This window comes from Lissotriton vulgaris, chromosome 11, assembly GCF_964263255.1.
Source record: "Lissotriton vulgaris chromosome 11, aLisVul1.2, whole genome shotgun sequence".
Lineage (NCBI taxonomy): Eukaryota > Metazoa > Chordata > Amphibia > Caudata > Salamandridae > Lissotriton > Lissotriton vulgaris.
This window is the reverse complement of record NC_141699.1, coordinates 34,828,054-34,843,448: the sequence shown is the minus strand read 5'-3', so window position 1 is coordinate 34,843,448 and position 15,395 is coordinate 34,828,054. Positions and strand designations below refer to the sequence as shown.

At 46.7% G+C, this 15,395-nt stretch overlaps 1 protein-coding gene across 2 annotated transcripts in view; it reads left to right on the top strand.

The window, feature by feature from the left end:
• TMEM132C (transmembrane protein 132C) overlaps positions 1–15,395 on the top strand; it is a 1,238,854-nt gene that overhangs the window by 988,393 nt on the left and 235,066 nt on the right. For both annotated transcript variants that reach the window (XM_086942679.1, XM_086942678.1), the window contains exon 5: positions 1,870–2,013. In XM_086942679.1, the coding sequence (XP_086798805.1) occupies positions 1,870–2,013 (144 nt within the window). The remainder of the gene's footprint in view (positions 1–1,869; positions 2,014–15,395) is intronic.

The window sequence follows — 15,395 nt, the reverse complement described above, 5'->3', positions numbered from 1 at the left end:
ACACAACCATGCACGCTTCTCCCACACAACCTTGCATGCTTCTCCGATACATAACCATGCACGCTTCTTCCACAGGCAACCATGCACGCTTCTCCCACACGAAACCATGCACGCTACTCCCACACGCAACCATGCACGCTTCTCCCACACACAACCAACCATGCATGCTTCTCCCACACACAACCATGCACGCGTCTCCCACACACAACCATTCATGCTTCTCTCACACACAACCATGCACGCTTTTCACACACACAACCATGCATGCTTCTCCCACACACACCCAACTATGCATGCTTCTCCAACAAACAACCATGCATACTTCTTCCACAGACAATCATGCATGCTTCTCCCACACACAACCATGCATGCCTCTCCCACACGCAAACATGCATGCTTCTCCCACACACAACCATGCACGCTTTTCCACGCACAAACATGCACGCTTCTCCCACACACAATCAACCATGCATGCTTCTCCCACACACAACCATGCATGCCTCTCCCAAACACAACCATGCATGCTTCTTCCACAGACAACCATGCACGCGTCTCCCACAGACAACCATGCATGCTTCTCCCACACACAACCATGCATGCTTCTCCCACACACAACCAACCATGCATGCTTCTCCCACACACAACCATGCACGCTTCTCCCACAGACAACCATGCACGCTTCTCCCATACACAACCATGCATGCTCCTCCCACACACAACCAACCATGCATGCTTCTCCCACAGACAACCATGCACGCTTCTCCCACAGACAACCATGCATGCTTCTTCCACAGACAACCATGCACGCGTCTCCCACAGACAACCATGCATGCTTCTCCCACACACAACCATGCATGCTTCTCCCACACACAACCAACCATGCATGCTTCTCCCGCACACAACCATGCACGCTTCTCCCACAGACAACCATGCACGCTTCTCCCATACACAACCATGCATGCTCCTCCCACACACAACCAATCATGCATGCTTCTCCCACAGACAACCATGCACGCTTCTCCCACAGACAACCATGCATGCTTCTCCCGCACACAACCATGCACACTTCTCCCACACACAACCATGCACGCTTCTCCCACAACCAACCATGCATGCTTCTCCCACACACAGACATGCACGCTTCTCCCACACACAACCATGCACGCTTCTCCCACAGACAGCCATGCACGCAAGCGCCCACAGCATGATGCACCACTGGTTTGTTGTTGTTACTTATAGATCCAAGAAGGGACACCAGTCTTGGAGCAGTAGATAAAAAAAGGTTTCATGTACATAAAAGTACATGCTTAGAAGTAGAAACTCAGCATCAAAGTGCATAAATGGGAGGAGGAAGGGACCGGCAGTAGAGCGGGCAGGGGAGACAAATTGGGAAGTAGGGGAGCAACACAGGAGCTGTAGGGGAAACAACTTAAGAACAGCAACTGGGTGAAAGCCACAAATCAGGGAGAGTGAGTGAGTGAGTGAGTGAGTGAGTGAGTGAGTGAGTGAGTGAGTGAGTGAGTGAGTGAGTGAGTGAGTGAGTGAGTGAGTGAGTGAGTGAGTGTTTCCAATCACTATCCAAGGGAAAAGAGGAGTCTCTGCTACTTTTTGGACTTGACCACGCCTTTACTTCTAGAACTTTGATTGGTTGTTATAGTCATTATGTAGGGTGATGTAAATTGATTTACAGTGATCACCTTCTTACCAAGCTTTGTTCCAGTTCATGTTTGGAATATGTTTACAAGTGCCCCTCTGTCTGCAGAAGTCCTTAACTTAACACATGAATACAGATGTTCTCTTTGCTGCTGGTCTGTGTCCTGGGTATTTAAGGGTGTACCCTAAAGATGTTTCTTGTTCTTCTGAATGCAGGATGCAGAGATTCTGAACACAGCCATCCTAACGGGGCGGACGGTGTCCGTGCCGGTGAAAGTAGTGTCCATCGAGGAGAACGGCGCGGTGGTGGACATCTCCGAGTCGGTGGAGTGCAGATCTTCCCATGAAGACGTTGTGAAGGTAGGAACTGTTTTGCTTCTATTCTACAATCTCTTCTTATGTATGAATTTAGGCACTCTAGGTAGGACCATGGGTTTGCCACCGGGAGCCCCCTCTTCCCTGCCCAGCCAACCTCTCTCCTCAGCCCCATCACACTTGGCTATGACTTATTGTGTATCAGTCTGACAGTTCTGGCTGTGAGGGTCAGTGCAAACATTAAAATACACACACACAGTACACGAGCTAGCATAGCCCTACAAAGGGGTTACTCACAGGTCTTGAAGCTATGCAGCACTTACAAGGACATGCCATACCTACATCAACACGCCCTCGATCCTGGCCCTACAACCTCCATGGACGTCGATTCGCGAAATGCCAAGGTCAGCGAAAGTGACATCACACCCCATTTAATCCCAGTAACATCACAGTAAGCGACAACTTTGACCCTTGATCCCAGGAAGTGATGCCACAATTCATTGATTCTGATATAATAATATTTGCATCACTAAAGCCGAGTGTATGCCTCATAAAGAAACAGTATGAATACATCACAATAAGACACACAAAAGGGGATTTAAAGAGCAATATTTGTCAAGTCTACTTCAGATGGGTCATCTGTTGAGCATGAACTGCATTATTGGCTTGGATTACTCGTTATTATTCTCGGTTAGTCGTGTTTTGTGATCACTTGTAAAGCGCTATCACTTGTGTGAAGCACAGACGTGGCAGTTGTATTCAAACACTTCATTTTTCATGTATTCACAATAATGAAATACAGATACAAGTCAAAAATGTTTGAAATGGACTTCCCTTTATGATGTATTCTAAACAGTGTGTAATGCATTGCTGAATGTATTTATTTTAAGGTCTGGAGGTATGATGTCCCAGTGGGAGGACAGAGAGTGGGCACTGCTCCCATTGGGGCACTGTTGACCTTCTGCTCTCGACCCTGGCTTTGCCTCCTCTGAACCCAGTAGTTGTAAAGGGTCAAAGGGGCAAGCCAAGAGTAGCACGTGCTACTCATAATGACCTCTACATGGCATCCGTGCACTCTCGCCGGACACCTGGGTCTTGGCAACTCCTTGGACTAAAAGTGCTCCCGGGCAAGGTCTGCGGTAGCAGCTGATCTGGGCTCTGGCAAATTGGGACCCAAAACGTCATCAATGTGGGACTATGTCTGATCCAGTCCTTCAAAGTAAGGGCAAAGTTCTCTTTCCTACCTGGCTTCAGTTCGAAGCGCTCCAGCTCTGTGCCCGACTCTTTAGTGTTAATGTCAGTCTATTGTTTAGTTAATAAAAACCATTTACATATTTATTATTTTTTTATTTTGCGATTTCTAGAGCGCCTGGTGACCCGTAGGCATCCCCGCGCTATAAGACTGTGCAGACCAGGAGAGGGGGAGAGGGGGAGAATTATTTAGGAAACAGAAGGGTTTTGAGTTTCTTACGGAACAGGGTGTGCGAGGGTTCCAGACGTAGGCTGTGAGGGAGTGCGTTCCAACCTATGGAGGCTTTGACCGCAAAGCGACGGCCGCCGGTTCGAGCCTTCCTGAATTTAGGTACAGTGGCCAGATGTTCGGCGTCAGAGCGGAGGGGTCTGGAAGCTTTATATGGGGTAACCATGTGTCTTAGTGCGGCTGGGCCAACTCCATTGATAAGCTTGTGGGTGGTGCACAGGGCTTTAAATTCTACTCTCTGGCGGACAGGGAGCCAGTGTAGGGCTTTGAGGGCAGGCTTGGCTGAAACTCTGGGGGGGAGGTTCATAATGAGCCTGGCCGCCGCATTTTGGGTGCGTTGGAGTTTGGCCAGGGTGTATTCCGGAGCCCCAAGATAGATGGCGTTGCTGTAGTCGAGCCGGGCTAAGACAAGTCCCTGGATCAGTAATTTCCTGGATAGCGGGGGGAGAAGGGGTAGGATCTTACGCACGGATCGCAGGAGGCCAATGCACGTACCTGCAGTCTTGGTCGCCTGCGTCTTCATGGTTAGGTCGGGTTCCAGCCATACTCCTAGAGTTTTGATCTCCTTTTTAGGTGAGGGGATTTCACCAAAGGTGTCAGGCCAAACTGAAGGTGGGATGGACGTCCATTTGTTGCCCAGAAGCATGATCTCGGTCTTTGCACCGTTCAGCTTCAAGGCCGAGTCACACATCCAGGTATGGATGTCCTGGAGACAGTTCAGCAGGCTGTCAGGATGGTTATCCAGGTGGGACAGGGAGACGACTAGTTGAGTGTCGTCTGCGTAGTTTATTATTTTTATACCATAGGGGGCCACTACGTCTTCCAGGGGGGCCATATAAACATTAAACAGGGTGGGGCTGAGCGACGACTCCTGGGGAACTCCGTTCTTGAGAGGAAGTGGTTCTGACCGAGAATTACCGTCCCACACCTGAAAGGAGCGGTTGGAAAGAAAGCATTCAATCCATGCTCGCGCCGTGCCCACAATTCCTGCCTTGGCCAGGCGATGTAATAGGACACGGTGATCCACCGTATCAAAGGCGGCACTTAGGTCCAGGAGGATCACTGCCACTGATCCTCCTGAGTCCAGAATGCTACTTGCCTCCTCGATGACAGAGAGGAGGGCGGTGTCCGTGCCATGGCCGGGTCGGAACCCGGTTTGGGATTGGCGCAAGAGATGGTTGGTCTCAAGGAATTGGGACAGTTGCGAGTTGACTAGCTTTTCCGCCATCTTACTGATACAAGGGAGCAGCGAGATAGGACGGTAGTTAGCCATGTCGTCCGGGTTGAGTTGGGGCTTTTTCAGCAGGGCCTTAACGACTGCATTCTTCCAGTTGGGGGGCACCGTGCCTTCCGACAAGGAAGTGTTGATAAGGTCCTTGATGATAGGGGCTATATTGTGAGATACCTTTTTTAGGAATCTGGCCGGGGCTGGGTCGAGGGGGGAGCCGCTTTTCATTTTCTCCAGCGTGGAAGTGACTTCCGAGAGGGAGACTGCTCTGAAAGTGTCCAGCTGTGTATTGTTGTTACCGTCTGCTATGTCCAAGCTGGAAGGGGGACTAACGGTGGGTAGGGAGTCCAGTATCCGCAAGATTTTAGAGTCGAAATAGTTGGCCAGATCCTTACTTCTGTCTGGGGGGGGGGGAGTGAGAAGAGGGTGCTGTTGGGATGTTTAGTAGTTCTTTGACTATCCGGTATGATTCTTTGGAGGAGTTTGTCGCGGTTTTGATTCTATTGTCATAATATGTCGCTTTGGCTGACTTCAAGGCAGTTTTGTAACGTCTTACTGCATTGTGATACAAGTCTTTGTTACTGTGGAGCCAGTCTTTCCTCCACACTCTCTCGGCCTTTTTACACTCTTTACGGAGCACTCTGACGTCGGGATTATACCAAGGTGCGTGGCCCTTGATCTTATTTTTGACCTCTCTGTTTTTGAAGGGGATGAGGCTGTCAAGGGAGGAGGAAATCCAGTCTCTGAACTGGGTGTCCGCAATGGCGGGGTCGGCTGTGAGACTGGGGGTGGTGGCGTCCAGAGCCAGGGCCCAGTCTTCCACCGAAAGTCTGGCCCAGGATCTGTCCTTGGTGTAGGTTGTAGGTTTATGAGGTTTTTTAAAAGAGCCTGGAAGGAAGACCGAGACCAAGAAGTGATCTGTCCACGGGAGGGGGAGGGAATTAGTAAACTGAAGGGAAGGGATGTTCGAGAACACAGGGTCGAGCAGATGTCCTTTCAAATGCGTGGCTCCTGAATTAGCCAGGGAGAGGCCGAGGGCGCCCAGATCACAAATTAAGTCGGATGCTCCTGTGTCGAATGGGTCATCGAAATGGATGTTGAGGTCACCTGTAATCAGGAAGTTAGCTGTTAGGTGGGCCAGGGATGAAACGGTTTCCAGAAAAGCGGCAGAGAAGGGGCCGAAGTGCCCTGGGGGCCGATAGACCAGAAGGCCCGACAGGGAGTTGGTCGAGGAAAGCTGGAGCGAGAAGAGGCAGCTCTCCCACTCCTGGCTCTGAGTCTCAGTAGATCGACAGGTGAAGTAGTCTCGGTGGATGATGGCCAGTCCGCCTCCTCGACCAAGAGGACGGGGTTGGGACATGATAAGGAAGCCCGGGGGGAGGGCTGAGACTATGTCGGAGTTAGAGTGACCGGTGATCCATGTTTCGGTTAGGAAAAGTATATCTAACTCGTGATCGACGATAAGATGGTTTATGAGTAGGGCGTGCTTGGGCAGCGATCTGCAATTGAGTGTCGCTATTTTGAGCCCCGGGAGCGGGGGAGTCACACTGGGAAGGAATAAATTTCCAGTTTTGCAGGTGTTGCATTCAGTAAAGGGGTCGTTGGGGTCGGATATGACATGGCAGTTGCTGTTTCTAATAGGTCTGAGGCTGAGGAGATCTCGACGAGAATAGTGTCTCCTTGTGGCGGTGGGATCCAGCATAGAGTCTGGCCCTGTGCCCGGTCGTGCGCGGACGGGCGCAGACGGGCTTGCCTTAGGCGCGCCTTCGGCGCGCAAACGGCGCTCCCGCTGCGCTCGTCCGCTGCGCTGGTATGGCCGGCACATTTGAGGTGGAGGGAAGGGGGCGTGGCCTGCAAGGTGGGCGTGGCCCAAGATCTCGCCGGAATGGCGTCTGTCTAATCGGTGCAGCCGGCGCTGAGGAACGCTCTCGGCTGTTTAAGGTAGGCTCAAATTGCTAGCAGCAAGTTAAAACAGAGAAATATCACAATAAATTTTAAAAAATCGTTCCTAAGACGCTCCCGGCGTGTGCCTGCGGAGAGTGCTACAAGTCTGTGTGGCGCTCGATCTTTGGCGCTTTAATATGATTTCTAGCGGAGGGGGCGTGGCCTGCAAGGTGGGCGTGGCCCAAGATCTCGCCGGAATGGCGTCTGTCTAATCGGTGCAGCCGGCGCTGAGGAACGCTCTCGGCTGTTTAAGGTAGGCTCAAATTGCTAGCAGCAAGTTAAAACACAGAAATATCACAATAAATTTTAAAAAATCGTTCCTAAGACGCTCCTGGCGTGTGCCTGCGGAGAGTGCTACAAGATACAGTATTAACCATTAATAATGCATGTGAGTACATTGTTATGGTTTTTATTATCTAAACAATAAACTTACATTGACATTGATTATTTAGTGAGATCGATACACAGTCTACAGCAGGCTCAACACAACGATTCTCACACAGAGAATTTGTGAGGCCACCAGCAGTCGAGTTTGCCTGTTGTTCACCCTTTGAAGGGTGTTGTGAAGCTGGGGTTCAAGTCATAGGAGATTGTAAACTCTTCTAGTGTCTCTTTCATCCCTTTCATGATTACATTAAGAAGTGGTCTTTATGTATTTCTTTGCTTCCTTAAATATTGTATTCTTATTAAGTTAATTTAAATGAAATGGTGTAGGAGTGAACATCTAATGGAATGTTCTAAAAACCAGCATCATTAAGAATGCAATATAGCCTCACTGACTGCACTGTGTCCCTTTGCACACACCTAATTAGTGAATATTGGATGAAAGGTCCCAGTAGGACACCCTGATTGTAGATTTTACTAATAAATACTGAATAAAAAAGTAGAAATCTGCAAAAATGTGTTGACCATAATACAGAGTGCCAGAATATGGTGCACTGTGCACTTTTAATTAACATAACAGAAAAATCGAGTCAACAATTTTGGCTGATAAAAATATCCAAGGTGAAAAAGTCTAATTCAAGAAATATAGATTACAATAATTTTGAGTTTTAGATTGAAAATTTCAAAATAATGAACACCAAAATACAAACAAAAATAATAAAAATTATAATTTAATGTATTACAAATATTTAATTTAAATTATTTTTAATCTTTAAAAATGTGTCAAAAAGTATACAAATTAATTTAACTTGTAATTATTATTTACCAAATATTTATCTTGAATTGCAAATGATCAAAAACTTCGAATTTTGTATTACAAGTATTTAAGTTAAAAACATATTTACTATACAAAACTCTAAAAATATTTCTTTGAACACCTATTGATCTCAATATACAATACAATTATTTATATTACAAAAATACATTCATTTTTATGATATTCAAAAATATGAAGTATTGTTTAGAAATCTATCAAATATGAAAAATTGTTTCATGCTTAATAAATTAACTAATACATTTACATTCATGGTTTGAAGTAACAAAACATTTTTTTAAACCATACAGAATAATTAAAAATGTAATGACAAAAACAAGAATAACAACATGAAAACTCAAAAAATAGCAATAAAATCCAAATTAGCCATAATACAAAATGTAATACATAACCATTAAATGCTAAAAATATATACAAAAAATAAACTTCAGTTTTCTGAACTACATGTAGTACTCTAACTCCAATACAACTAGCATTTGGGGAAATACATATAATGGAGAGCGGGGTACAACTGACAATTACAAATCCAAACTAAGCAACATTGAGAAAAGTGTTGGGCTTTGGAGGTTCAGACTCAATCACTCCAACCTTAACAAAATTGAGGGCAGTTTTGGACTTCGGAAAGTTCATATTTATTCTTCCCATTCTAAGCTTAACAAAAATAGGGGAAAGTATTGGACTTTGGAGGCACCAGATTTACTATTCACAACATTAAAAAAGGCAAACCCAGGATACAAAATATATTTTAAAACATAACATTAAAAACAATTATTACAATAATCATTGATTATGACAATTTTTATACAAAAGCTCACCAATATTATGTGACAGAAAATACATAATAAATGTATATTTTTATTGTAGACATCAAAATAGATGATGTTTACTATATTGATAAAATATGTATTTTCATTAGTAAATAAACAAAATATTACCATTTCCATTTTGAAAATTATTAAACAAAAACAATGTAAAATATTTAGAAAAAAAATAAACAATTCAAAAGTTAATTTCAAAATTAAAATATAAATGTTTTTCAAAGAAAAATGTAGCATTTACAAAATTATAACAGAACAAAAATTAAAATCATATAATGTAATAAAACGTTTACCTAATTATTAAAATGGAAAACATTTAAAAATTGAAAAATAATATTTAAATATTCATACATTCACCATCAGCACCAATAGCACACCCAACAACATAAAAACCCATTACCAATGTTTATATAATATTAATAAATTCAAACATTTTACAAAAGTGTTGCAAAATGTATGTAGCTTTATAAAAATACATACAAAATTATTCAAAAATACTGCCCACCCATTACCCAATTTAAATGCAACATATCAAATATGCTTTAAAAATATATATACATATATATACAAATTCAAAAAATTAAAATATTCCAATTAAATTTAGACGTGAAAAACCTTAAACTAACACAATATAAAATATTTAAAATGTATGAAAATGTCACCTAATCAAATTATTTTTAAATACAAACACAATTTAATAAAATTCCAAAATAAAGCTACGCTGAAAAAACATTTAGAATTAATGAAACCTAAAAATAGTGATTAAAATATATGATTGAACGTAGCAATTTTTAAAGGTCTATATTTATTTTGTAACAAACCAATTATATACTTGCCATCAATATTCATATCCTCAATTTACTGTTGTTTGTGAGGAGGCTTGAGTTGTGGGTAGTAGTGCATAATTTCACGTAATTGTGCTGAAATTTTGCATAATTACCCAAAAGAAAATGATCCAACTGTTGCACACCCCTAATCAAAACTGAATCAGTGCACTGGTCAATGCTCATCTCCTTTCTTCTGAGTCTTGGTCCCCATAATAAAGGCTTGCACAAGGTGAGGCTGATCGCTTTCAAAACTGGTGGACAAGTGCTGGCCTTGTGTCTGTTCAGCTGTTTTTTGACCACAACAGGTTCTACATTGAAGTTAAAGCTAACCGCTTCCTGTGGTAATTTGTGACTCACTAACTGTCTGCTGGGTGAGTTGTGGGATTCTTAGAACTTGGACAACATATATGTGCCTATGTGTGGGTATAAATGTGTGTCAATGCTCCTGAAGAAACTAGTTACTAAAGATGTAGTTCCACTTACCAGAACAAATAAACATGAGAGAGCCAGTGGATGCCTTCAAGCTATCCAGATGTACTTTGGAATATAATCTGTAATCCTCCAACTTTGGATCTAAACACATATTTGCACAGTTGCTCCACTTCTTGCTTGTCTCAATCTGGAGAGAGAGAGAGAGATTAGAATGTCCTTGTTTTCTAGAAAAGGTCAATGTGAAGTCAAAAGAAGCTGTAAAGAAGGGAGAGAGCATACAAGAAAATTCAATGAGCATATAAGCGAGGGTCCACTCTCTGGTAATAACTAAGTATTGACCTAGTTCACAGCTTGAGTATTCCAACAAAATACAGGAATGTGGAGAACAAAACTGCTTAATTAACAGCCTCCAATTGAGATCCTAGCTTCTGAGAGCATCTTGTGGTTCTCTAGATACCTTCAGAGATTAGCCACTCATCCCCTGTAGACAATACCCGTAAGTCTACCTCAGTTCTCCCCGTCGCTCTTCGGCTTATGACTCTATGGACCATGCTATGCTGTTGTCCCACATAGAGAGTGGGCTGGTGTTTCTGGGAGGTTTTTCCATTGGTCCTGTTCCATCGTCCTTGACAACAGCCAAGCCAACAAGACTCTATCGGCTCTACCTAACCCTCCATGCATGAGGTGTAATCTTGTCGCAGTGGTCTTCTCTCTACGGGTTTTCAGGTGCATTTTCTGATGGATGCTGACTAGACTAAAATCCACATTTGTGCAACTTGTCTTGAATTTACCTCAGACTTTTTTTTTTTTATTTAAATTTTTGAAAACCTTTATTGAGACCAGAACACACAGCTATTCAGCCTGACATCCCGGAGGCGAGGCAGCAAGAATAGAGGAGACCAATAGTGTCAAACAATTGAGACATAATCATCAAAGGTTAAATTTTATGATATAAAGACAACAACAGGCGCCCGCGGGCGCGAAAGTGGCAGTGTATAAAATGTGACGCTGGGTGTCAGGGATGGGTAGGGAATAAGGCAGGAAAACACTCAAGAAAGGCAGATTGCAGGATGGGAAGGAGGGGGGCGGGGGAAGGTATCAGGAGAAAGAATTACATTAAAGCTCAGTTGGCGTCACAGGTTAGGGAGAAACGGTATCATGCTGATCAATTGGTTCAGGCGGTTGACACACGTCCCCCCTATATTCGTTCCATGCTCCCCAAATTTTCGTCCAAGTCCGAGGTTTCCCTCTGGCCACATAGACTGTCTTTTCCCTAAACATACACCAGTCCATGTTGGCCTTCCACTGCACCAATAGAGGGGCCTCAGTCGCACCCCATCTCTGGGCTATGTCCCTCTTCGCCACCATGTTCCCAAGGGTGACCCACCTAGTCTGTGCAACGTTGTGGTCGGACGGCTCCCATACATTCAAGAGGCATCGACGGGCCTCCGCCTGGGAAGCCACGCCAGTAACCTCCGCCATCACTCGGTGGACCCTTCTCCAGTAGGAGGCGATCACCGGGCAGTCCCAGAGGATATGTAGGAAAGTGGCAGGAGCCCCACAGCCCCTGCGGCAGAGACCGTCAGGTGAGAAACCCATACGCATCAATCGGGGCCCTGTCACGTACACCCGGTGCAGGACCTTAAACTGTACGAGGCGAAGACGGGAAGAAATGGCAACCTCCTTAGGAGAGGAAACCGCACTCTGCCAATCCTCGTCGCCCAACTCAAGGCCATTCGCCACCCACTGATCTCTCAAGCCAAGGAGGAGGTCTGTGCGTGTATTAATCAATTTCTTGTACGAGAGGGAAATTGCACTGTCGGGCATATGCCCATCCAGGATCCTATCTTCCAGCGGGGAACTCTCGGGAATGACGCCGTCCGGCGGAGAGGCCGATAACAGCGCATGTCTCAGCTGCGCATAACGGAAGAACTCCGTCGCGCCCAGCTGGTACTCAGCTTGTAACTGGGGGAAGGTCTTAATCAAACCCCTAGAGAGCATGTCCTCAACCCTGCTGATGCCAATGAGGTCCCACTTATCAAAACCCTTGGTGTGCCACAGTCTACCCAGGATGTCGGAGTCAAAGAGGGGGGTGAACCTCGTGAGCCTGCCCTGCCAACCTTGCGCCTTGGTAACCGCCTTCCAGGTGCGGACTGCCGTTCGGGTGGGGCCCGTTAACTTGCGGTCAAAGGATTTGGAATATAGGGCACGGTAGTAATTACCGCCGCCCGTCAGCCACCTATCCATGGCGTATCCGGGGTTCACCACTGGGCCGTAGAACCCATGGTTCAGGGCAGCTAGCTGCGACGACCAATAATAACGGCGCACATCGGGGAGGGCAATGCCCCCATCATACCAAGGGAGCGTGAGTTTGTGGAGGGCGACGCGGGGGCGACCCTCCCAGAGGAGATTACGAAGAAGGCCTTCGATCTCACGGAAGTAGCGGGCCGGGACAGGGTCTTGCGTGTTTTGTAGTGCGTACAGGAATCTGGGCAGAGCCATCATCTTGAAAAGGGCGGCACGGCCAAGGAGGGAGAGTGGCAAATGGCACCAGCTGTCGACATCACGTCGCAGCCGCTGAAGAGGAGGGAGCAGGTTGTTGTCATACCGGAGCTTGGCATTACCGGATATGTAGATGCCCAGGTATTTGAATCCGCGCGAGGCAATCTGAATACCGCAGCCCCTAGGGAGGCGCGGGGTATCTCCTTTGAGGACATATAGAGAGGACTTGGCCCAGTTGATAACCAGGCCAGAGTACCGCCCAAAGAGTTTGATGACGTCACAGGCCACAATAAGGGATCTACCAGGTGAGGACATGTACAGCAGTATGTCGTCAGCGTACAAGGAGACCCTGTCCTCAAATCCAGGGGCCCATTCGATACCTTTCAAGTCGGGATGTGAACGCAACAACGCTGCAAGGGGTTCGAGAGCCAGGGCAAACAATAGGGGGGACAGGGGGCAACCCTGTCTGGTACCGCGACGTAGGGGGAATGGCGCCGATAGGCGGCCATTGACTGTAACATTGGCCATCGGGTCCGCATACAGGAGCTTCACCCAGCTAACAAAGACCGGTCCAAACCCGAGTTTGGCCAGAACCGCCCACAAGTAAGGCCATTCGAGCGAGTCAAAGGCCATAGTGGCATCCAGGGACGCCAACACAGCCGGCTCTTCAAGAGTGTGGGCCCGGGCCATAACCCCATGAAGGCGGCGCAAGTTCAGGGCAGTGTTACGGTGGGGGATGAATCCAGATTGATCGGGGTGCACGAGATCGCCAATGACTCCAATCAAACGATTAGCCAAGAGTTTGGCAAGGACCTTGGGCTCCGCATTAAGGAGGGAAATAGGACGGTAAGAACGACAGACGTCCCGTGGTTTGCCCTCCTTGTGGATGACCACGATGGTGGCCAATCGTTGGTCCAGGGGGAGAGAGCCTCTCTCAAAGGATTCCAGGAACATCTTACGGAGATGCGGGGAGACTGCGTCCGAGCGGATTTTATATAGTTCCACTGGTATACCGTTAGGCCCAGAGGCCTTGCCGGAATTAAGTGAACGGATCGCAAGATCAACCTCGTCCGCGGTGATGTCCCTATCCAGGTCCTCCCTTTCTTCCTAGGAAAGACTGGGCAGGTCGATACCAGAGAGGAAGGCCGTCGAGTCCGCCTCCGAGAAATCCGAGGCAGACTCATAGACCCCCCGAAAGTAGTCTGCGAAAGAATCCACAATGGCGCTGGGATCCGTAAGGATCGCACCGTCGTCACCAAGAAGCTCCGGCACCACCCGGCTGGCCATCTCTCTTCTGTCGAGCCAAGCCAACAGCTTCCCGGCCTTATCGCCCACATCGTAGATGCGACCTTGCTGTTCCTTGGCCAGGACAAGAGCGGCATTAGTGGCCAGGGCGTGGTACTCCGCTTGTTTCAGCGAAAGATTGTGGAGGACCAAGGGGTCCGGATTACCTCAGACTTTTTATCTAGGAAATCCAAGACATCTCTCAGAATTCTTTCTCATTTCCAGGAGGAGACCTTCTCTGCCCCAATCCCATAGTCTTTTCTTAAAGTTACAGGGGTGCCCCTATACAGCTGCCAATAACCTTAACTAAATCTACCCATATTAGAGGTAATTTTAGTGAATTCCCAAACTTCTAAGGGACCTATTCCGATGTCGGATGAACCTGATTCAGTCCGACATCGGGCAGGAGCTGTAACCGACCGATCTGCCGTCGTCGGTTTCAGCCCTGCTAGTACGATGCGACTGAACAGGGTTCGGTCGCATTCGTATACCTTATAATGCAAGCATGCTTTCTGACCGGAAAGCATGCTTGCAATGTAGAAAGCAGGGGTGCAGTTCGTCCCTGCACCCTGGCCGGCACCCCAAGGTGCCTGCCACCGGTTGCAGGGATCAACGGAGGGGCACCATTGGTGGCCCTGCTGGGGCCCTCTGAGGCAGCTTCCTGACAGACCGGCACGAAAAGGCAGCAAAAAGCTGCCATCGTACTCCCTTGGTCGGAAAGAGGCGACCGGGGGAGCACTGGAGGATTTCCGGACTGCGGACAGGTTCTCCGAGCTTGTAGTCCGCAATCCGGAAATCCGAGTCGGATTCCATTCCGACTGAGCCAATCAGAATGGCTTGGTTGGAAAGGAATCCGGGCGCCAGTGACCGATTTGGTCGGAAGGGCTCCGAACATGGATCGGAGCCCTTCCGGCCAAAATCGGAATCGGCCCCTAAATCTACACCTCTAAGTTGGAGTGGTGGTACTGCTGTAGAGTTGTAAATATTTTTTGTGAACCCGGCACATGCCTCATTCAAGACTATATTGAGGTGAATTATACACACATCAAGGAAACACTGTCTGAAACTCTTGCCTTGTCAGTTACTCTTATTGCATTAAAACATCAAGGGCCAGATGTAGGTCGCCCAATACCGGTCGGTAATGGCCGAAATTACCGAATTTCGGCCGTTACCGACCGGTATTGGGCTTTGCAGATGTAGGTGGCCTTTTTTAAGGATTCGGTATTTTACTGAATCGGTAATTTAAGGATTCGGTAAAATACCGAATTCTTGACATACCGATTCGGTAAAATACCGAATCCAGGATGTTAATTAGTGCATTCCTCAGTTAAGGATTCGTTATTTACCACCAACTAAAAGTCGGTGGTAAATAATGAAAACCCTTGAAAAAGCATTTGTTTTGCTTTTCCAACAGTGCCATGTTGCAGACATACATGCCCTTAGGGCATGTATGTCTGCAACATGTGCACCCATACACAATTGAGGGGTGCAAAAGGGTGTCAAAGTGACACCCTGCCGCCCTTCAATGTTTCCCCCAATTACCGAAAAGGTATTTACCGATTCAGTAATTAACATTCATTCCTATGGACCTCCAGGCCCATAGGAATGAATGGCAATTACCGAATCTAAAAATACCGATTTGGTATTTACCGAAAATTACCGATTCGGTAATTTTTTCGGAAAAATTACCTAC